The sequence below is a fragment of the Porites lutea genome, chromosome 3 (genome assembly GCF_958299795.1).
Source record: "Porites lutea chromosome 3, jaPorLute2.1, whole genome shotgun sequence".
NCBI classification, from domain to species: Eukaryota; Metazoa; Cnidaria; class Anthozoa; order Scleractinia; family Poritidae; genus Porites; species Porites lutea.
In genome coordinates this window covers 4,793,882-4,818,078 of record NC_133203.1, presented here as the reverse complement: position 1 = coordinate 4,818,078, position 24,197 = coordinate 4,793,882, and the positions used below count along the sequence as shown (strand labels likewise).

Below are 24,197 nucleotides of genomic sequence, written 5' to 3'. Positions count from 1 at the left end.
AATGAAACGAAAGTAAGACGGACCTTATCTTCAATACGAGACAAAGAACCGTCAGTAACAATTAAGACACGAATCCCTTAAAGCGGCTCTTGCAAAGACAGGGAAACATGTCTTACTTAACAAAGGTATGGCTGCCATTTTTACCACTTCAGCGCACTAAGGTAATCAGGCGATAAACCATGTAAATAAGTCAAAACAGAATACTCAGTCTTTTGTGCAACGCAGATATTTGCATTGCAAAAAAATAACATTTATTTGTAGCATTACAAATAAGGAAAAAGAAAAAATCAAAGCGGAACGTGTTATGGCTAACTGGTAGATAAAGTATCTTGGAGTTGAAAAATAATGGTGAATTTGTGTTTGACATTACGGCTACTCCCATAAAGGGTCTATCCTTGAAAACGAAAGCTTTTTTTCGCCTACTTTTGTTACACACACATCACAAGAAGATAGATTTGAGAGCCTGTAAAAATTAAGCTTGTTAGATTTTTTGAACTTTTGCGTTCGAATTCCGTAGGAGCGACAAGGAGAGAGCCCAGAGAACGAGGTTAGGGATAGCTTATTTCAATTCATGATTGTAATGGCGATGTTGAATTCTCTCTTGACAATGCGGTAAACGTTTGCGGACCTCTCCGGAAACCAACTTCTGATTAATTTCAAGCGTTTAATTGGTCTAAAAATAACTTTGGTGAAATTCAAATATCCCAAGGGCAAGACTGGGCAATTTACTCTCTATCCATTATTATCTCTTAGCGTAAGCAGTGACATCCTTCTTCATATTCTCACCATTCATCTCACGTCTGTTAATGTCATCCACAATAATCTCGAATGTTCTCATAACTATCTTGCAAGGAGCAAAGGGAAGGAAGGGAATTTAGTAGGGCGTTGTTATAATGCATTCTAATTTGCTGCTGCTCTTTTACGCCATGCACTATTATATGTTTTGATAAAGCACACATATGTGCCTGCTTCAATTCCTCCGTGGAGTTCCGTTGGCAAAAAACAAAAGGAAGGAACCTGTCTTGGTCTGTGGGTTTAACACTGATTCTGCGCATTAGAGAACCGAGCAATGCGTCCTCGTTTGTAAATAAAGGCGCAGTCTTCAAAACGTTAAAGAGAAGAGGTAACAAATTTCCACTGAAAACATAACCACCCCCTGACACATAGGGGTAAAAATACGGTTCTGGAAACTCCTTTTCAGAGAGATAGTAGCGACTTTGGTTGTTTCGACGGACTGCCATGTGGTCCTGTCGTCGACCAGCGTATATCGGTTGCGTTCCGTTTATTGTGTGATAGCTGTCAAGCCAATTGAGGAGATTTCCAATATTTACAAAACAATCTTCATCCGTTTTAAGGATGTATGAAGCGCTGCAGTTTTGTACTAATGGCCAATGGATGCTTAAAATCATCTTTTTGTACAAGTTTCGAAATGTATCCTCAAATGTTCCTATAACTATGTCTTTGTGAATGGCAGCTTCTTGAGTTACAAGGAAGTTAACCTTTGGGTCGAGACTCTTTGCAATGAGAAATACAGTTTTCCATGATCTGGAAGTAAATGAATCAATGATTAAATGACTCCACGTAAAGCCCTATCCAGTATGATTTTCGCATCGGTGCAAAAGCCATCCGGTATAGTGTCATGATAGAGCGATTTTCGTATGACCTTGAAATGAAAACGCGCGAACAAAACAGAAACAACAAACGAACGAAAATAGAGCGATTTGATTGGTTTATCGAACGGATACAAACGCGCGTGGGTTTTGAGTGGTTAAGCGAACGCTCGGGTGAAAAAACTTCATGCCCAAGAACTTTGTAGAAATCAATCGATACTTTGCTTTGACGTCATACTGCAACACGATTGGCCAATCAAACAATGCCTTCTCCATATTAGGGTTTTCTTTGGCGGGAAAACGAAGAGTCCATGATTTGATCTTTTCATCCATTGGCTGATAAAACAAATAACGAACCCTTACCGAAACCATTCTTCAAAGTCATACGAAAAAATGATAAATAAATAAATAAGAAAACCGTCACACAACTGAATACTAATAGGCTAAGTAAACAAAACAATTTAAAAACAAGCTAGATCGATCGATCAATCAATTTATTGCCCCCGCAAGCAGGGATTCCGCCCAGAAGGCAAAATCCCGAGGAGGCATTCTAGTAGTTCGCTCGTATATAAAGAAAAATACTTACAGTTAAAGTATGAAGTCAAATACCAGAAAAAATCTCGATCTGCTTGAACAGGGAAGCGCGGAATCGTTGGGTAGTGATGACGTTTAAGCCCTGAACAATGCTTAACGCCGCAAAGAAAGAAATGGTTAGGATGACGTAAAGGATCCGAAAGGATCGCTGTGGTTAAATTTGTGGTATTCATTGTACAGTCATACCCGCGATACTCTTTTGCGTTACGTGTTTGTTCAGGGACATTCACTGGAGTAGCAGTTTTGAAAGTATTAAAGCAAAACTAAAATTTTCATCTCTTGCAAACTCACCGACCACGATAGAGAAAATCTCATGTTTGAACGAGATTGTGGACCGAATGACGTCATAAAGAACGGGGCGTAAGTTGTAAGGCGCATATCATACTGCTATGCCGTAAGCACTTGAAAGATTTGCCAGACACGCGTTAACATCCACAAATTAATTATGGCTCTTGTTGACTTACAATTGTAACTTAATTTACAAGCCAGGGCAAGACTCGAGGAATTTACATTTTGAGATAGCTGATGATAAGAGCAAAAAGTGGAAAAGAAAACTGTCAGTAGTTACAGAACATGATACATTATTTTAAAGCGGTATCTAGGAACTAAACTACAAGCGTTTTCCTGTTAGTTGCTATCTCTTAAAAGATTTTACACTGCGACGGTGACATGTGCAATATATACAAGATAATCGGCCTGAGCTTGAGGCTTTCTTAAAAATACTGTGATGACCGAGCCTGAATTTTGAATTTATTAAAAGCCAGCGCTCGATTTACCAAAGGTGAAATTGCTTCAGGGAAATTTCAAAGAACAAAAGAATTCCCCATGAAAGTTCTCGAGGTCATAGTAACTAAACTTTGCTAAGACAGTTCTAAGTATTTGAAGCCCATTTGAAGATTGAAACTGGTATTACTGCCGCCGTGCTATTTGTCAACTAAATATTACTCGAGTGCGCGTCAGTTTTAGCGAAAAGAAGCTCATTATCTGAAGAAATGAAAATATGGTCAAACCAGATGCATATAACTTGGGAAACCCTGGAATAAAATTGCCTCTGATTGGTTTCAGCAAAAAAACAATTAAAATTTTTCTGATTGGTCCATTCAAGTTCGCATGACAGTTGGTGAACGTGCAGCGTGGCATCGGGTTTTCCTAGAAATGTTGAAGTCAGAGAAACACGCCCAGCCGATTCTTGATTTCAGCGATTCCAAAACAACGCTTGCACGACTAGTTAGACAGAATAACTGGATTCCCCCGGCCAATTTTCAAATAAAATACATCAGCTACATATCGAAAATTGACCAATGAAGAGATTTAAATGTGAAAAATTAAAATAAAAAGACACCGACTTTTCCAGCTATAATTTAAGAAGCATGAAACATTACTGATTTTTCTTTGACTTCCACGTTATCGTATTCACACGAAGTAGCAGAGTATGAATCAGAAGTTTAGCTTCCAAAACGACTGGTATATTATCCTGCCGTCTACCCGCGTATATCGATTGGGTTCCTTTGGAAGGAGTAGGAGAGAGTCCTGGGAACAAGGTTAGGGATCGTTGGGGATTGGGGATGGCTTATTTTATTTTATTTAACTCCTCGCCAATGCACATGACATAATACAAGAAGTACATAGAATTAACCACGGGCTGTGCCAGAACTACCGCAGCCTTTTATGGCAAGTCCAACTTAAGCGTAACTAAAAGCGTAAAGTTTGCATACCTCTCCAGAAACCAACTTCTGATTAATTTTAAGCGTTTAATTAGTCTGAGAATAACTTTGGTGAAATTTGAATTTATCCCAAGGGCCAGACTGGGCGTTGCACTCTCTATCTATTATTATCTCTTAGCGTAAGCAGTGACATCCTTTTTCATACTCTCACCATTCATCTCACTCTTGAAGTCGTCCACATTTATCTCGAATGTTCTCATATCTATCTTGCAAGGAGCAAAGAGAAGGAAGGGAATTTAGAAGGGCGTTATAAAAATGTATTTTAAGTTGCTGTTGCCCTTCAACGCCATGTACTATAATTTGTCTTGACAAAGCACACATTTGTGTCTCTATAAGTTCGTCTCGGGAGTTCCCTTCGCAAAATATGAAAGGGATAAACTTGACATGGTCTGCCGGTTCAACTCCGATTCTATGCATTAAAGAACCAAGCAACGCGTCCTCGTTTGGAAATAAGGGTGCGGTCTTTGAAACGTTAACAAGAAGAGGCAGCAAATTGCCACTGAACACATAACCTCCCCCAGACACATAGGGGTAAAAATACGGCTCTGGAAACTCCTTTTCAGAGACATAGTAACGATCTTCTATGTCCCTAATGACCGGCATATCATCCTGCCGTCGACCGGCGTATATCGGTTGCGTTCCGTTTGTTATGTGATATCTGTCAAGCAGGTTAAGGAGGTTTCGAATATTAACAAAACAATCTTCATCCGTTTTAAGGATATATGAAGCGCTGCATTTTTCTTCTAGTGGCCATGAGATGCTTAAAATCATCTTCTTGTACAAGTTTCGAAAAGTATCGTTAAACTTTCCCACGACGATATCTTTGTGAATGGCAGCCTCTCGAGTTACCAAAAAATTTGTCTTGGGATCAGAACTCCTTCCAACGAGAAATACAGTTTTCCATGACCTAGAAATTAATAAATAAATCAAGGATAAATGACTCGATCCACCACTATTAGTTAGCTGTACATTTTGTGTGACAGAAGGAGAAAAGAAAGTCTTCATCGAGAAACCAAAATCGAGCAAGCGAAAGAAAGGCGTCTCTGCTGGCAGACTGGCAGGTGAAAGAGTACCCAAAAAATTCTAGGGAACGTTTTGTCTTATATATACCGTAAATGAATAAATATACGAATGGATGACTCAACCCACACACGGCCAGAGCGCTGTACCTTTTTTGTGGCACCCCTGCTAACCTGCTAGATAAGCCTCTTTTTGCTTTCTTGATTGAGGAGGAGAAAAGATTAAGAGTCTACTTTCTCGAGTAACCAAAATCGAGCAAACGAAATTAAGGCTTTGCTACAAATCAGACCGGCAATTCAAAGTTTGAGGACGTGGAGTACCCGAACATTCTAGGGAACGTTTAGTCTCTAGCTTAGAGTGATTTTACTAAACCTGTGAAACAGTATCTAACATTTAGTCCCAAATAGTTACAAATAAAAAAAAAACATTAAAATAAGAGTCCTAAATACATTGCTGATCTTTTCCAGAGGACAGATACCAAATATCCTCTGAGGAACAAGGAATTTGTAATGTGTAGATTTAATACGATTAAACATGGGAAGCATTCTATTAGGTATATTGGCCCTAAGTTGCATGGAATCTACTGCCCAAAAAGATCAGGGACCTTCCTACACTATCTGTGTTCAAGCAGCATATTCTACACCTTGACCTAAATTCCTTGCCGACGCTCAGTGCTTAAATTGCACTCTATGTGGTGCGTAACCACTACTATTTTTACTAAGCTCATACACACTTTTTTGATTTATTAATTATACACATGCAATAATCTTATAAATTTTAGACTTCGGTCTATAGTCAATAACGATACACTCGTAAATAGTTTTAATTCGATTTTAACTGCTACAATAATTGCTTATTTTAATTTGTAGTGTCCCCATTTAGTTTTTCCTCTACCCCGGGTTCCTCCACTGCTATGTTAGTTTGCCACTTAAATAAAGGTATTGATTGATTGGTCTGCTTGATTGAGCAAGGGCTAAGTAAGATCTTTCCCCCTAGCAACCGGTAAGTTAGTAGAAAACCTCTGAAAAATCTCAGACGAATGGAACGGTTAGTTATTCGGAAATTTTGACTTTTCGCGAGGTTAAGAAATTTACCTGTCAATATTTGCTCTTTAATTTCAAACAGTACAGAAAAAAAAAGCCGTTGGGGTCAGGTACCAGTATCACCCTCACGTGCGAAGTATATTGTGTTGCGCAACGGGTTTTATTTACAGTACACTATCTGTAAACACAATACAATTTTATGTTTTTAACTTAACCATATAAAATTTTTCCTTTCTCTGAACGGCAAAACTAGCCAACAAAACGAAAAAACCTGCAGTAGCTAAAGCAAAATGTTCAACGGTAATGACAGTTCGATGAACGGTACATGTAATACATATGTACAGTATTCAGCACAAAAGACATAAACTAAACCGCTAAAAAATATTATGAACAAATTCTTTCCTTTTTAAATAACAAAACCTAGCGAAAACAAAAACAGCACTGGGCTTTATTTAAGAATAATACAAGAATATTTTCAGCCTAAAATCGGCAGAAAAATAAGAATATTCAGCCTGGGCCGAAAGAACAACATTCTTATAAAAAAAAAAAAGAGTGTATATGAAATTAAAACAAAGCTATAAATGGTAATTATTGTTTAAAGGGTCAGCCTAAAGAGAATTGCATACTAAGTAAAATCTGAGTTACAATTAAAGATTTGTTACCTTTTTGGAAAATTTCCTTGGCCAATAAAATGTTTCATATTTCCCCATGATAGCCTGATGGCAAGTCGATTCATGAAGTTCTCTGGACTCGAGTGTACTTGAATGAGGAGGAAAAGATCCTTGCTGCAAACCACATTTTGTTTTCCAACATTTCTTCTAGATTTCAGTCTAAGTAATGGCGTTTTCTGGACAATTCTAACCTTCTTACGAAATCTGGTCCCCTCTGCCTGATAGAGGTTGAGTAATTTCGTTAAATCTTGTCGAAGAAGGGAGAAATGTTTGTTCACTTCCGCACCAGCAATGTCCGTGTTGTTATATTCGTGATTATGTTTTGTTAGCTTTGGATAAATGTTGAGTTCTTTGACTTCGTTCTTCCTCTTCACAAAGACTGAGACGGAACGTATCATGAAGAAGAGACCGAGAATCGTCAACAACAACAGCAAAACGAACGGCTTCAAGCGCTTGCAAAGATGGAGAAACATTTCCCACTTACAACGCTACGTGGATGGACTGCCGCCGTTTTTATTAAACAGCTGATTCAAAACAGGTTGCTTTGGGCATTGGGAAGTTATTGTTTGGTGATCACTTAAGTAAATCATTGCATTGTTCAAGATGCTAAAGTGCCCAATGTCCAATTAACAATGACCAATTCCCAAAGCAACCTTTTTTGATTTAGCTGTATACTTGAGTACACTTAGCTAAACGTGCGCTGAGCCATGTTACAAAACGGAAAAGTCGGACAAATACGTACATATTTGCATTACAACTTAAGCAATATCAGTAACCTTTATATTTACAAGCCAGGGTCAGACTTGAGGAATTACATTTTGAGGTAGCTGATGATAAGTGCAAAAACTGAAAACTATCAGTAGTGACAGAAGATGATACATTATGTATGAGCGAAGTCTAGGAACTAAATTACTAAGTAATTACTATTGTGGCAGGTTTAATGAAATCAAAGCTAACAGAATCACAACACATCGATATATGTAAACCGATTAACTAAAGAATGGGGCAAGAAAAATTCCGCCAAAAACTACACAACTAAATAAGAAAATGAAAAAAGAAGAAATAGGAAATACCGTGAACAATAATAACCCGCAGGCAGGTGAAAGGGAGGAGGAGGGAAAGATTTTGCTCGAGATCTGACCGAGTTGATGACGAGGGGGAGAAGGAAGAATTACTGGGAAAATACCTCGACATACTTACTTAACCCTGACACCGCCCTATAACCTCATTGGCTAGATTTGCAGTATCTGGTACAGCCTGACCTAGCGAGTTATCATGTGGGCACCATGCCTTGCCATAAATTACATTATGTCTGCTATAATGTCTAGTTTTTTAAGCGATGTCTAGGAAGTAAATTACTTACGTTTCCTGCTAGTTTCTGTCTATTAAAGATAGATTTTACATAGTGGTGGTGACATGCGCAATATATAAAGGATAATCGGTCTGAGCTCTGAGGCTGCCCTGATTATATGTCTACAATAGTGCGCGCGCTCTGGTTGGCTGTTATCGTGTAATCGCCGAGCATTACTATACTACAGTCTCAGACAACAATAGTTGGGACACTTCCACCTAAACGCCGTTTTTTTTTTACTTCTGGCCCGTCTCCTCGTCCTTCCAATGTTGTTTATCAAAGTTAACTCACCAAATCTTGTCCACCAACATTGGGAGGGCACGAAGACGGCAAAGTGTCCCAACAATTTTGACTGAGACTGTAGCTAGCTGTCCAAGGCATATGCAATCTGTGTTTACCTAAATAGTGGACAGCCTTATGGACATCCATGTTATGGTCAATTGACAGCTGTCACAAATGGTATCCGCTGACACGTGTCACCTGACTGTATCGCAGGCCCAAGCGTACAAACTCATTAAGGTGACGTGTTTTTTTAAATTTATTAAAAGCCAGCGCTCGATTTTCCAAAGGGAAAATTGCCCCGGGGAAATTTCAAAGAACAAAAGAATTCCCCATAAAAGTTCCTGAGGTCATTGTAACTAAACTTTACTCAAGAAAGTTCTAAGTATTCAAAAATTGAATTGGTATTACTGCCGCCGTGTTATTTGTCAACAGAATATTACTCGAGTGCGCGTCAGTTTTAGCAAAACGGAGCTCATTATCTGAAGAAATTAAAATATGGTCAAACCAAAAAGCATATAACTTATATGGCCAAACTAATCCTAAACGGCTTCTTGGCTAAACTAATCCAGATTAAATAATTTTCTCTTGATCTTTTATAGATCCTTGTCCATGTGTCCCTTAATTGAAATTAAATAACAACAACAACAAGAAATTCAAAATCTTAGACGTTTGACCGGCGGATTGAGCACGAAAGACTTCGCCAACCTGTTCTTCTCTGCAGTGGCGTATTCAGTGTCGTAGGGGGTATTCATTTAGTGTAGGGAATAGCCACTGATTTGCCTAGACCGATTACATTTCAATGGAACGCAAACAATATAACTGTACTGACGTTTTTATTTGTCGTATTCGCAACGATCTCGCATCTCGTCGTCGCTGTCTGGCAGTCCCAAACAGAGCGAAGAAACAGAGCTGAATAATGCGCTATCGAAGTGCATTTTAAGTTGTTCTTTCCCTTTCACGCCATGCAGTATAAACTGTTTTGATATACTGCACATACGCTCCTCTCGAATCTTGTGAGCACGTTCACAGTACACCAGAGGAATAATCTTGGTATTATCTGTTGGCTCCACTCCGATTCTACGCATGAGCGAACCAAATAATGCGTCCTCGTTTGGGAATAACGGCGCGGTTTTTGAAACATTGGAAAGAAGAGGCAATAATGTTCCACTGAAAACGTAACCACCTCCTGAAGCGTACGGGTAAAATTCTTCTTCAGGGAATTCCTCTTCAGACAGATAGTAGCGATTTTCCTTGTCCCGAACGGCTGGCATATTATCCTGCCGTCGACCGGCGTATATCGGTTGTGTTCCATTTGTAATTATGTGATATCTGTCAAGCCAATTAAGGATATTTCCAATATTAACAAAACAATCTTCATCTGTTTTAAGGATGTATGAAGCACTGCAGTTTTCTTCCATTGGCCAAGTAAGACCCCAGATCATCTTTTTGTATAAGTTTCGAAATGTGTCCTCGAACGTTCCTATAACGATGTCCTTGTAAATGGCAGCTTCCTGAACTACAAGACGATCTGTCGTTGGATCCAAACTCTTGCCAACGATAAATACAGTTTTCCAAACCCTGTTGAAAATATATGAAAGAATTGCATGCTGTATATACATAATACGGTAAGCTGCAAGCCCCCGGCTAATACACCTAAGTCTCCTGCAAATGCTAGTAAAGATATAATTTCTTATGAAGTAAAACGAGGACATTGTGGAATAATTATTGTAAAAAGAGAACAATGATTACGAGAGGTTTAGTCTCCTTCATCAAAAGAGAATGAATAGGCCTCATTCCCTTTGTTTCATTGGTTACAAATATATTAATTTTAAGTTTTAGTTTTATAGATCCTTGTGAAAAGATCTTTCGGACATCGTCGTTACATGTAACATAGTTTCCAGTTTCCCCTGTTTTTCTCAAGCGGGGAAGAGAGAGGGCCCTGGGAATAAGGTTGACACCATTAATTATTAGATGTTCCACGCATAATGGCGCCAATATTTCCGCCGATAAATTAACGAAGGTCTAGATCAGAAATGCGAAAAAAATCTAAATTGAGAAAATGGCGGCAAGTTCTGCACAAGCTTCAGGATGATCACTGCATTAAAGTGAAAGAATTATTTGAATTTTCATTTCTACTAAAGATGATTAATCAATAATTGAAAGGGCTTAAATAAGAGGCTTATTTCTTCTGCTCTCAAGCAATTTACACTGTTTATAATCACTGAGATAATAATCGTAACCCCCGGGGGCACTCCGCATATGAAAGGGGTGGGAATGCTCGTCGGGAATTTTGAATTAAACCCCTATAGGAGACCTATCTGGGCGTGGCCCAAGCTTTTTTTGACCCCTAAAAGAGACCATGTTAAAACACAGGCAATATATATATTTTTATATTTTTTCACGTGCAACCCTAAACGAGACCTTCACGGCTAAATATGATGGTGTTTTGCCCAGAACACCCTAAGTGAGACCAAAATCCGAAATTTACACCCCTAAGCGAGACGACGAGCATCCCCACCCCTTTCATATGCGGAGTCCCCCCCCCCCCCCCCGGGTCGTAACCTAACCTTCGAACAATCACTCCTTGTCGATGGCCGATAAAGTGTTCCAAATTTCCCCATGAGAGCCTAATGGCATGTCGCTTCATAAAGTTATTTGGACTGGAGTGGACTTGAATGAGAAGGAAAATATCACTACTACCGCAAACAACACTCTGCTTGAAAACTTCTCCTGATCCGCCAGATGCCAGTTTGGTTTGGTTGTTAAGCAGAGTAATCTTCGCTTCACGATCCAGACTTTTTTCCATGTTTGTGCGTTCATTTTCATATTGTTCCACCAATTGCTTGAAATGGTTAGCCAAGAGTGAAAGGTGTTGGCCTGTGTTAGCTTGGAAATATGAGGCGTTTCTTGTCAAATTGTGTCCAAAATAAACCCTTTCTTCGTTTCCATGGTACGGAAAAAAGACAGAGTAGACAATGTAGAGAAGGCCAACAAATAAAAAAGACACCAACGAACGCAGCGACCTCAAGCGTTTGGGAAAATAAAACGACATTACTAGAAACAATTAACAGTGACTTGTTCCGTCAATTGCGATATGTTAACAGGTTATGAGACGTCACAGCTTAATAACTTATTCGTTAAACGTTTGCACTTCAGAGTTATACCACTGAAAATTTTAACGAAGATTATCCGATTTGTCAGTGAAAATTTAACAAAAGAGAAACTGGCGGACACGCCTTTGGGCTGAGAAGAGTCCATGATTGTCAGACCAGAGGAAAAAAATTAAAGATGCAAGGAAAGTTCACGCTTGTGTCTTCCATTCTAATTTCCAGGAAAATAGCCGCTTGCAGTAACATCCTGATCTGACATATCTTGGTGTTCAAGATATTATTCTCTAGAAAACCACCGAGATCATTTTACTCAGTTCTGCTCCGCTTAGCAATCGTGCCATTTTTGTATCGTCACCGACGTCAGAGGCATTGAACACTATATTAAGAAGTCTATATGGCTAATTTTAATTCCACCTACTACCGAGTGACAAAAACCTGTTGAGTGTAGACTTTGTACCTAGACACTTGTTGTAGCGCGCTGATAAGCAATAGATTCTCTTCACAGCCAAGTCTCTTTCCTGTATATAATTCCGTAGGATGCTGGTCGAACTTTCAAATCCCTGTGGGGACTGGCTGTGTTGCTTATAGATTTTTATTTTCGCTTTTCCAAGACCTTGTGGAAAAGTGCTCTTTCTCTTTATCAAATTTTCGATAGAGCCGTTAAATCGACATGCGAAAATCTACCATCAGCCACTGTTCTTCAAAGAGCCATTTCGTTTTATACTTCGGGACATGCACCAGCCAAAGAAACTAAAATCAAACTAGCATTATTTGGAGAGCTGAGGGTGACCCTTGACAGTTTGAAGAACTCATCACCTGTGACTCCTACTAAATGCAGAAACTTTCCCGATCAAACTGACAAATCCAATTTGAAACGTTGGTTCAAAAATTGCACTACCAATTAAGCTAACAAGCCAACTGGGAGCAGGTCGTTAAATTGGTTCGTGATAAAGCCGTGAAAGGATTTTCATATATTCATAATTTCATCATTATCCTTTCACGGGTTTATCACGAACCAATTCAACGACCTGCTCCCAGTTGGCTTGTTAGCTTAATTGGTAGAGCACTGCATCGGTATCGCAGAGGTCAAGGGTTCGAATCCCGTAAAAGCCTGAATTTTTTTTCAGCTTTTAGACTGCAAAACAGTCGGTTTTTTTCTCATAACAGTAAACGAAACGGTAAAGTTTGGCGTAACAGTTCTCGCCCTCTGTTTTTAGCCTCGTTCTAGACGTTTTGTTTGACTGCTCGCGCGTATTTGAGTACGCAAAACTACGGACTGTTTTGCAGTCTAGCTTTCTTTTCGCAACTGCATAAGCTGCGTATACAATGATCGTCCTTCAAATAATTCTTCACTCCGCAGTTCACATATGCTTATTTTTACATGAGCTCGGATTCCTTTGTTCTTTTCGGGGGGAAAATACTACATAACCCCCGAGTCAACCGTCTGAAAAGCTGGGTGCGGCTTTGATTGTTTGAAGGGAAGAGCGGGGCTAATGAACAGCTAATTAAAATTCGAGGGGATTATTTATTAATATGCAAGGGGATATTAAATAGAGGATATTACATGGCCGCGCGGGTATACGAATTTTATCTTCGAGTGCTGAAAGAGATACTTTGGAGCACGAGAAGATAAAATTCGTATCCCCAAGCGGCCATGTAATGTTCTGTTTATTTCATAGTTACTGCTGAAATTCCTACATAAAACACAACTTTTTTTATTCATTTTCGAAACAGCAAAATAGTGCAACTCAGTGCAACTAAAGTGGTCACCTATCGCAAAATGCCTGTCACAAAAATATGATGAAACTCGGATGTAAAGTTATAAAGGAGAAATAAAGACACTAATACTTAGTAACCTGAGCGGGAAGCTCTCTTGTAATTGGCTGGTCATGTTAGTAACCGTGGCGACGCCAATATCCTCACACGTGAAAGATGAAAATAGCATCTTCACTGCGCGCGATGAAGATATGATATTTTAGTAAAAGGAAAAATCATGGTATTTCATCAGTATCTATACAATAAAGTGACTTTCCCCCTTGCTTAATACACAATCCCCTCGCATTTTAATTAGCTTTTCATGAAGAACAAATTTACAAATGTTTATTGGAAATATATTAAACAAGACGTTACAATTACTAAAATGAAACTGAGCTGCGTTTCTTTTGCGCCACATTCGCGGATTTTCTTAGTTGGTGGTTCATCGTAGTTTCACCGCCAGAATTACAGTTCGAAATTGAACAGCGTCTTTAAAATTCCACGGTGTGGAGCTACCACGAAAGTGTCACTCATCCTAAGGCGTTCCGCTCTTTAACCCAGTGTATCCCAAACTCGTGTACCCCATAAAGACATGTAGTTGACCTCTTTGTGTTTTTTGGTATTCTTGCTTCATTCCTCGACTGAATTTCCTTGTCAGTTACAGTAGTGATCCCTCGCCCGGAATCTTCAATTGCAGTACCGCCACTAAGGCTGCTTTAGTTTGAGTGATAAACGGTTCTACTTCTGACTCTGACTCGCTCGACACTGCTAGGCTCTGTAGGCTGTTTCTAGCATTCACTACGAACACCTGTTTCGAAATGCGACTTTGAAAAACTAACATAATTAAAAAGAGGAGAAACTTGTGAATGCCACCAGTGCCAGCATGGAGTGAACAACAAAAGAAAAATAAACAATAGTGGCATTTTTCTTCAATGTATTTTTACATCCCCTGAGGAATCCTCGCCAATGTAAAAACAAGCCGTTTATTGGCTTTCAGCTCGTGGTTATGTGATTTATTCCCCTCGTGCATTGCCCGAAGGTGCACGAGGGGAATAAATCACATAACCCCTCGCTTCAGGCCGATAACCCTTACATAACTTCATCATTATCGTTTCACGGGTTTATCACGAGCCAATTCAACGACCTGCTCCCAGTTGGCTTTTTACCTTAATTGGTAGAGCTCTGCACCGGTATCGCAGTGGTCAAGGGTTCGAATCCAGCTGAATCCCGTACAAGCCTAAATTTTTTTCAGGCTTTCTTTTCGCAACTGCATAAGTTGCGTATACAACTGCGATGATCTTCCTTCAAATAGTATAATGGTCTCTCACCTTGTTTTGTTAACATCTTCATTCTGAACATTTGGTTAGTTTATGTTCTACAGATATGTTTTGGCCGCGTTATGTACAAAAATATATTGCAATAGAAGTTAAGTTTCGTTCACATTTTTCATTTTCTCGTTCTACCTTTTAGTAACATCCCAGTTAGTGTTGTAAAGTGTTCCTGCATGAAAGGCCCCTAGAGGGCTGGGCTTAAAGAAATTCACATTATATTTACAATTCATACTTCACTGGATAATGTATTTGGTTTCCCTAATCTAACCTATTTCTGAACGGTAACAGGTCGTTTCGCCCGAAAGTCGATTCGCCCGATGTAAATTTGTCGTTCTTAAATCCTGGAAAAAGGAATAAGCGTGAAAAAAACAGTGACCCTGGCGCAGATCCACACCGATTTCCACCGTTTTACGGAAACCGGTCAGATTTTACATGATAGATACATTTTTAATAAAGAAAAAACTTTCCAAGTTGCAAGGCTTTATCCGAGGAGAATGGAACTGGTCAATATCCTGTTTGAATGACTTTGGATCCCAGGAAATGAAAGGGGACTTTAGGGAGTTAAAATCTCAAAAATTTCCCGGGGCAGCATAGCCCCGGATACCCTGGGTTCCAGAGGGATTTTTTTGCTGTTGTTTGCGGCGGAAATCGAGCGGCGAAGCCGCGATCGTGACGAGCGGGAAAATAACCCTTTTTTTCCACTCGCCACGATCGCGGCGGTCAGTGTCAGGGCGGATAAAGGTAGGGCGGTGAAACGAGCGCGTCCGAGCAAAAAGGTGTGATGCAGTGGACTGGGGCTCCGCTTAGAAATGTCGCTTGTTTACGACTTCGGTCAGGGCTTGCGAAACTTGCGATATGATGTGGTTTGTACATTAGACACTGCCGCTGTCACTGAATTATGGCGGCTTGATTTGTTTTCTTGCACTTCTTCCTCGTTCCTTTGTGCTGGTACGCTGTCTCTGAGAGGCAAATGTTGCTATTTTTTGCGGGAGGTTTGGTTGGAGTAGACAAACATCTCTTTCAAAGGGTTTCTTTTATTACTTCCATAACTCTACCACTGAATTATATTTTCGTTCTGCTACTCGCCAATGTCGATGTTATTCCAAAACGAAAACAGCTAAATACTGTCTAAAACACGAGGGAAAATCTCATCCATGTCATCCATGGCAAAACTAAAAGACAGCAGATCGTGTTTCATAACTAGATGACGTGTATTTTATAAATGCGTACAGCTCGTGCAAGGTGAAATTATGCTAATTTTAATCACCATCATCTTTCTTTTTAATTTTGAAAAAAACATCTCATACGTCTTTCTGTTTCTTCGAAACATCAAAATTAGTTTTCCCCCAGTTTTTATTGTTTACCTTGTTTTGTTTTAGAGAGAAAAACGGAGAAAAAACCTTACAACTAAGCTCAATAAATTTTGTTTACATGCGGTTGCCGGATTTGCAACGCATTGCGCGAATCGCCATGGCGCGTTGCACCCGAGAAGCAAAGTTTGAAGAAGTACAACGCCACTATATCAATATATATCAATCTAATTTTTTGTTATGTTATATAAAATTTATCCCCCTTTAACATATGTAAAAATTGAGGTTAAGAAGTGTTAAGCTTTTGCAAACGAAACGGCGAAAGACGATTAGGTGATATTTAGTGGAACGAGGAGGTATTCAACACTTTCAAATTAGACTCAAATTTTGGCATTATACGACCAACAAGTTTGACTTATAGATGTACAGACACAAACATATGAAACTGTTTACTGATATTGTTCTGAAACGAATTTATCTATTTAACATTGTAGCCTGAAATTACAGAAAGAAAATAGGATTTCCGGTTTGCAAAAAGGAAAATTTCGCCGGCCTTCAAGCGCACCGGAAGCGCGGAAAGAGCGCTCGTGCCAGTCCTACTCCGCATCACACATTAAATGAAGAGCGGAGCGCTCGTTTCACCGCCCAACCTTTATCCGCCCTGCTGGTCAGTGTACATCCTGATCCGCGCCTGTGACCATACATGCGGATCAACATTTTTTTCAATAAAGACTTCAGACAAAATATATTAAAGATCAACGAAGCGATCGTTGTGTTGCGATCGCTGAGATACATTTAGACTTTAGTTTAGTAGTATCTTGTATCTCGAATGTCATTATCGAGATCGTTAACCTTTCAGATCGCTGGACCTTTTTTAGCAATCGAGGCAATAGTATCCAAGCTTAACTAAATGTTTGTTCGTCATCTGGCGAATCGACTTTAAGCCCGGGCGAAACGACGACAATTCTTCTGAACAACTTGAGTATAAGCCGGAGTTGTTTAATTGAAAACAGATACCTTAAAAATCAGTTCTAACTGTGAGTTCCCTTCTCATGTTATTCAACCATGAAATGTTTCCTTCTGCAATCCAGGACAGACAGAAAAAAACAATAATTAAACCTAAGCAGGATGGATAAATAGAGAGCCGCAATTTGACGTTATGCTGCGACTAACGATACTAACTACAGTAAGGGCGATATTTCGTCCTTAGAAACTAGACTACGAGTAGTGCCCCATTTTTCCTCAGGCATATTAGAGCGAGCGAAACGCGAGCGCGCGTGAAAATCACCCCACGCGAGAAAAGGCGACACGCGTGTCGCCTTTTCTCGCGTGGGTTGATTTTCACGTGCGCTCGCGTTTTGCTCGCTCTACTATCCCTGAGGAAAAATGGGGGACTACTCGTGGTCTATTAGAAACTAAATCGTTGAGCTTTACTATACATAAGACCCAGTCCTCTAATCTAATAATGTAATAGTTAATGTAATACACTCGAACGTCCGCTAATGGCCACCTCTTTGATCTACAACGGCCACTTTTTTTCGTCCCGGCGGCGGACAAAAAAATCCACACATTGACTCTTGTTTAAAACCCCTCCACAACGGCCACTTTCTTCTGTCGCCAAGGTGGCGCTGTAGAGAGGTTCAACTGTGTAATGTCTCCTATCGTACTAAACTTATCTAATATTAAAAACTTGGTTTTAACCAGGCGACAATGATAATCAAGTACCGTAACAGACCTTGTCACGGTTTTCAACGCCATCTTGACCAGTAGGCAATCGTTTGAGAAATTACAGTGTTTTGTATTAGAATCTAATGTCGAATAATTTCCGTAAAACAGCTGTTCTGAAAAAAATGTTAATTGTAAACTAAAGCTACAAAGCAAAGGATTGTCCTAAAAAAATTGGGGGGCGTACCTGTGCTTAAATTTCTCCAGAAGCTTGCCTTAGATTCTCCATATATTTGTCTGTAATTTTCCTGGGACTTTCTTACAGACAAATGTATAGAAAATTTTAAAAACTGGTTCTAGGTCTTCTAGTGCATCTAACGCCCTCAAATTTTTCAGGAGAATCCTTAGGGGTGAAGCTTAAGTTTACAAATCATATTTTTTCAGAACCGCCGTTCTACGAAATTATTCAACATTAGATTCTCATACAAACACTGTAATTTCTCATGCGTTTGCCTTCTCGTCAAGATGGCGTCGAAAACCATGACCAGGTCTGTTTGCCGCTTCTAAGCTCTGAGCTTGCACATCTTCGTAAGGGGGTTTTACGAGAGCTTTTTCGCGTCTACTGATTTTTTTAAATCGAGCTTCAAAAGGTAAATCGAATAGACCTTGTCACTGTTTTGGAAGCCATCTTCAAGTTGACGAGTAGGCAACCGCGTGAGAAAGACAGTGTTTGTATGAGAATCTAATGTCGAATAAACAAAGCTTCACTCCTAACGATTGTACTGAAAAAATTTGAGGGCGTTACATGCAGCTACCTGCACTAGAACCACTTTTTCAAATTTTCTATGCATTTGTCTGTAAAAATTTCTCTTCCTCCCGACTAAAATCTCCCGGGCCATCTAAGGCAAGCGTCTGGAGAAATTTAAGCACAGTAACGGCCCCGAAAATTTGTTAGGGAAATCCTTTGCTGTGTAGCTTTAGTTTACAATTCACATTTTTTTCATAAGAGGCGTTTTACGGAAATTATTCGACATTAGATTCTCATACAAACTCTGTAATTTCTCACGCGGCTGCCTACTCGTCAAGATGGCTTCCAAAACCTTGATAAGGTCCAGCAAGAGCCATAATAGGACAGGTCCTGTTATGGCTCTTCGGTCTATTCATTTCAATACAAGCTTATAATAAGGGGACCTTATATACGGGAAAAGGGGAGGGGGGGGGGGGGGTTGTATTTCTTTCTGTTTTCAAATACCTAGATGGGACTTAACTGCGATGGACTATACTAAGTGGGAAAGCTTACAAGCGGGAGTTTATGGTAATTCATTTTCCAGTCCTCTTCTACTTTCTAATCCCTGTGCATGCACCTGTTCAAATCCAGCTGGTACCTGTTTATAGAATACATTCAAAAATGCTAACAAAGTGTCCCTGTTACCTAGAAACCATTTAGTTAGTCATCCAGTTCTAATATTTCAGCGGCGCTGCTGTAGCTGCCATAGTTGCATTCGTTCCACAAACGTTCACGAGTTAACAGGTTGTTGTTGGACATCGCTGCGCCCTCCACTAACAAAGCTATCAGGAATATTACTTCTAAGGCGATATTTTCTCTTGGTCGTTTTTGTTTGTGGTTGTGATACTTCACCGGGGTGTGGCCTGAACTTGTACCCGAAATCCCTGTCTTTTTGCACAGCTTTGCTGACTTTCCACCGCGTTTCTTTGTTTTCCTCTTCCTTAATTGTCCGTTTACTTCGCCATTTCTTTGTTGTCTGGCTGGAAGTTGTTGAAGATCTACGCAATCAATGTTAAAACACCCAATGTCACATTTCCAAAAGCTGTCCATCAAATCGAACGAGGGCAGAATCTCAAAATCTCGAACATCTTCTTCTACACCGGAAAGTGTGCTAGGCGGCTCGTTGAAAACGGGAACGATAGCTTGATTACTCTGAGCATTGCTTTTTTCATCCTCTTCTTCTTTTTCCTTTACCTCTAACAGTGAAATATTCTTTTCCTCAACACCTGCACGTTCTGCATCGCTTGCGCCCTGCACGACACTGGTGTAGAATGAAGTACTAGCGATGATGTTTGTTAAAGCCTCACTGCTTTGTCTAGAGTACTCCATTACCTTTTCCCATTTTTGCTGAGTATTCTTGAGAAGATCTTCGTTAAAAACTTGGCTTGTAGCTTCGATGAGAGATGTTTTCAACATAGTAGCTTTAGTTTCCACGTTTTCCACCAAAGCATCAAATGCGACCTCGCCCTTGCCATTCTCCGGGCTGATTTTCGCAGATAACCCTTTCACGGCAGCTTTTAGTTCTTGAACAGTGTGTTCCACATCGTCTACAATCCCGTGCACTTTGAGCACAATTCTGGCCGTGAGCTTCAAAGTTACCTTGAGGTCTTTGTAGATTGTTTTTATGTCTCGCAGAAGACTGATTAAGCCACCCATGGCTTAATTCAACGCCGACAAATAACGTTCCAGTACATGTCACACGGTGGACTCCATGTCTTGCCTCGGCCAGGTTGTTTATCAGTGTATTTCTAAAGTTTCGAGAGTTTTCCGCCTAAGCTCACAAATTTACACCCTTTGCAACGGCCACGTGTTTGCGATCGAATAGTTGTTTTCGTAGTATAAAGCACAATAACGCATTCGAAAAGGTTATGGGCACGCCCGTTTGCTAAGGTGTGGCTGACAAGTTTAACTCATCAACAAGCCAAAGCAGGCTCTTACTAGTTAGTTCGTGCTACTTTGGAGACGAGCATTACCGAGAAGTGAGGTGATCACGCGATGTCTAGCTAGAAACAGAGCTTGATGAATTCATATACATGTAGGATTCAAATAGCCGTGACAGCTACTGTGCACTGTTACCATGAAGTACTGATTCACACTCTGGAAAAAAAAATACTGTAAGGGTATATTCACACTACAGCTGTTGAATTTTTGATCCGTTGAAGATTCATGCATGCATCGGGTATTTTCTTCACACCGAACCACCTTAATCGCACGAAAAACTCCGACGTCTAGCCGTAAAAAAGTTCGAGTGAACTACAAAGTGGAAATATTGCACGGTAAACCCAGTAGCCGATCGAAAATTAGTCCGTCTGAACACAACCTCGTTCACAGGGTCCTCTTCTACCCGGGGAACGAGGTTACTTTTCAAGTTCTAAATTTGCTAGTTTTCCTGCTTTTTGGAGGTACTTGGCATTATACAGGGTTTTAAAACTACTCAGGAAGAATCTTTGACTGAGTACTTTTTTCATAGAACGTTTCGCACTTCTACAAAAAGTGCATCCGTCCAAAATTGCACAAATTTCTGAAGTTAAAACGCAAAAAAGAACGAGGGCAATACCCAGCCATCTTGGCCGAACAAACTTGGTCAATAAAGGATTTATTATATGGTCACAAAGAGAACATTTTCTTGCCGGACAAACGCGGGATATCCCGAGGAGGCAAGGTGGGCCCCAATGCCCGCTCGGGTAGCCAATCAGAACGCAGAGGATCCCACAGGTGGCGGGGGTTGGATCCTCTGGCACGGTTCACGGACCAAGAAAGTAACTAATCACGAATCACGGATATCAAACTTTCATTTCAGCTTTTGAGTCACATAAATCAGCACGTATACCGTTTTTGATCTTCTTCTTACGCAAAGAAAAAAGTGGTAAAAAGAGTGTCTGAAAAACAGCTTAAAAGTGGCGAAAAGAAAAAGCAATACCGCAAATGGCAACTTACAAAAATTCATCATTCTCATTTCACGCGCTCATAGTCTTTATCTATCTTCCGGAGGCCTCGAAGCTGAAAATCAGGGAAAAATAAGTAATAAAATCACGAGTTTTCCTCGGGCACGGACAACCATTTGGTCACGGAACACGAAGAATAATTTATTGAATTCACGAAAAATAAAAAAAGGTCAGAGGATCACGTTTCACGCAAATACCTCTGTATGATCCACAAGTTAGGATTCGCTTCCTCTTGTCCGCTTGCGGATTCAGCGATATAATAAAGTAATTTATCGAATGGATAGTGCTATCCATCGTTTGAACAACCGAGGCTAGATCTAAAGACTTAAACGCTGCAAAACCGCCAGGTTGTAGGAAAGGGAATCACTTTCCTTCCATTCAGCAATTTGGGGGAAGGGGTGGGGAACCCTGGAAAGTGCATTTCAGTGTATTTGTGCAACCAGGGAGGGAAATGTAATATTTTTAAAGCCGTGAGAATGGCACCTTTAATTTACCCATATTTCCTTCATTTCATGTTTGTTGTCATTAAACAAAAGTGCTGAGAAACAAGACCAATCTACAGCCCCACTTCTGAAATTTTCTGTGAACCACTGGCACATCCATAATCACTAGACAGCAATTTTTGCCAGTTGCGTGGTTACAAAGAACCTTGCTGACACATTTAACAGTCACTGATGAGGGATTCAAGTTTACTATTGCCACTCACTATAAATACGTATTACTTTCTCGAAAAAAATGACTCAACTATAAAAATTATTACAACACCTATATGATACATCTTAACAACTATTTATTCATTTTTAACAATAATTTACAATTTTAAATTTTCTCCAAGTGAAATAATGTTTGCCACATAAATAACATATTTCATCAGAATAAGAATCTTTAAAATATACTCTGTCCGGGAGGTATAAACAATTTCTAATATATTACAATCTAATAACGTACATTTTTTGACAATAATTGTCAAACATAAATTTGTATCATTTCATAATTTTTTCAGAGTAATAATATTACTCTTAAATAGCGAGTTCATAAACATCCGAACATAAGAATAATTTATACATTATCAATTCTTATGGCATTTCGTGAGAGTACAAAGTACACATTGAAAAATATGCAAATTGATGTCTGAATTTTTAACATTCTTAAAATGAAACAGGAACCAACACCCATAGCATGAGGTTAAAGTTAGAGACCGAAACAGTAACCAAGCATTTGTTTTAAAAACTTCAAAACCAAAAAACAACAAGAGTTTAAAACTAATAGTTTTGAAGTATTCAAAACAAAAAATGTACAACAAAGAACAAGAAAAGAGTTTAACGAATTATGCACTTTCTGACGAATAAACAGACAGTTACGTAATAAAATCCTTCATCGGCGACAAAGATCAGCAGATTGCTTGAAATGTACAAGCTCCTACATCAAGAATATGTACATTTCGAATTTCAATAATCTCTCCTTTCCAACTTTTTGCCTTCTTTTCAGTAAGTGCCAGACCAGAAACAGCGACATCGACGATCTGACCACGTAATTTTTCTGGCACGTGGTCGAGAGCAGAAAATTTTATACAGCACTCCATTTCCACAGAAACAACGACAATCACTGATTCTTTTTGAAGAGAAATGTCTTCAATGTCTTGTTCGTCGCCCACTGCCGTTAACTGGGTTTCCGCCACTACACGCCCTTGGCGATCTACAACATTGAATTTATCGCCTTTGAAGACGACTTGAATTGAAAATGCAAAGCCTTCATCATCGTTACTATCAGACCAGAAGAAATTGTCATTTTCAACGTCCTGGCTTTCAAAGGTAAGTCTTTTCCCATATCCTCTGCCAATGCTCTGTAACACCAAAGCCACGCCACCAAACAGATATTGATTGGTTCCGTTTCGACGCACCCGATAAGCAAAACCAGAAACAACTTTTGTGTCAACATACGTTCCAACAACGGGGATTTCATGAGGTTTCAACGCGGGAATGATGTATTCCGTTGGAAAGTCACCAATGTCTGCCCCACTAATACGGATGGTTCGTACTTCTGGGATCGCTTCCTCGACGATGTTTTCTCCCTCGGGGATTTCTTTGACCGTAGCGTGAAAGCGGGCCCGAGTCTGGCGCCACCAAACTCTCCAGAGAGCGTTTTGTAATCTTCTTTCATTTTCGAACTCACTGGACAGGAATTTACTGTCCCTGATGCTTTGCTCGAAGATCGACAAACTCTGTCCCAGAGAACCTTTGCTTTTCAACCAGGTGGCCTTCAATTCACGAAAATACTCCTCGTTTAGTGGTATGTTCAAGCGATTAGTGAACTCTAAAAAATCAGAGAAATCACTCGGTGTCTCGTAGACATCTTCCTCTACAGCTTCATCAAAGACTAATGCCATTGAGATCGCTTAATTTAGATTTCACACTGTACTAGTACCAGTTGAATTGCGATCAAACGCAAAGTAGCGAAGGTTTGTGTATTTACTAGGTTTTGTTATGGTGACGATAATGCAAAATTGATAAATCTAGTAAGTTTTCCCGCGTTTTTCTAAGTTTCTGATTGGTGGCTACGGGAATTTCACGGGAAAGAGTCACACTGTTCACGTGAATTTTCGGGCAAAGATCACCAACCATGCATTCCCACGTGGTCGTAAATGGACTTTGACACCTTTCCTCTTCCTTATCTCATCAGTCTGCTGATTATTTTGCCGAAAAATTCGCTCCTATGTCAGAAATATTCAACAAATTGAAAACATTAAGTCAATAAACGTTTTCTTTTACTGTGACAAACAATAATATAGCTTTTTCCGGATAAGCTGTATGCTGTGGCTAAGTTTCTCGATGATCGAGAAACTATACCTATCGATCCGGAAATTCTACAAATTGATTTATAAAATGTGTACAATATCGGCTCCTGACAATATTTAACTAGACGGCATTTCAGTAAAAGTGGACTTCTTGCATTCTTAGCAAATGCTTTTGCTCAACGTTTTGGGGAAATTGTCTAAGGAC

The 24,197-nt window shown here is 39.7% G+C and overlaps 5 protein-coding genes across 5 annotated transcripts; all 5 read right to left on the bottom strand.

Annotated features, from left to right (window-relative positions):
* Window positions 1-809: 809 nt before the first annotated feature.
* Window positions 810-2,786, bottom strand: LOC140931469 (beta-1,3-galactosyltransferase 1-like). The gene is made up of 2 exons (XM_073381282.1): window positions 2,773-2,786; window positions 810-1,545 (listed from the first exon to the last, which is right to left on the bottom strand). The coding sequence occupies exons 1-2, from the start codon at window positions 2,784-2,786 to the stop codon at window positions 810-812; spliced, it is 750 nt and encodes a 249-aa protein (XP_073237383.1).
* Window positions 2,787-3,879: 1,093 nt separating this feature from the next.
* Window positions 3,880-7,220, bottom strand: LOC140929293 (beta-1,3-galactosyltransferase 1-like). Its single transcript, XM_073379098.1, has 2 exons — window positions 6,654-7,220; window positions 3,880-4,835 (listed from the first exon to the last, which is right to left on the bottom strand). The coding sequence occupies exons 1-2, from the start codon at window positions 7,133-7,135 to the stop codon at window positions 4,088-4,090; spliced, it is 1,230 nt and encodes a 409-aa protein (XP_073235199.1). The 5' UTR covers window positions 7,136-7,220; the 3' UTR covers window positions 3,880-4,087.
* A 1,908-nt stretch (window positions 7,221-9,128) lies between these two features.
* LOC140931468 (beta-1,3-galactosyltransferase 1-like) lies at window positions 9,129-9,914 on the bottom strand. The gene has a single exon (XM_073381280.1). It carries the CDS (start codon window positions 9,912-9,914, stop codon window positions 9,129-9,131), a length of 786 nt encoding a protein of 261 aa, XP_073237381.1.
* Window positions 9,915-18,774: 8,860 nt separating this feature from the next.
* Window positions 18,775-20,310, bottom strand: LOC140929292 (uncharacterized). Its single transcript, XM_073379097.1, has one exon. It carries the CDS (start codon window positions 19,907-19,909, stop codon window positions 18,914-18,916), a length of 996 nt encoding a protein of 331 aa, XP_073235198.1. The 5' UTR covers window positions 19,910-20,310; the 3' UTR covers window positions 18,775-18,913.
* Window positions 20,311-21,970: 1,660 nt separating this feature from the next.
* On the bottom strand, window positions 21,971-23,698 carry LOC140930253 (uncharacterized). The gene has a single exon (XM_073379929.1). The coding sequence runs from the start codon at window positions 23,582-23,584 to the stop codon at window positions 22,589-22,591; it is 996 nt and encodes a 331-aa protein (XP_073236030.1). The 5' UTR covers window positions 23,585-23,698; the 3' UTR covers window positions 21,971-22,588.
* Between the last annotated feature and the right edge of the window lie 499 nt (window positions 23,699-24,197).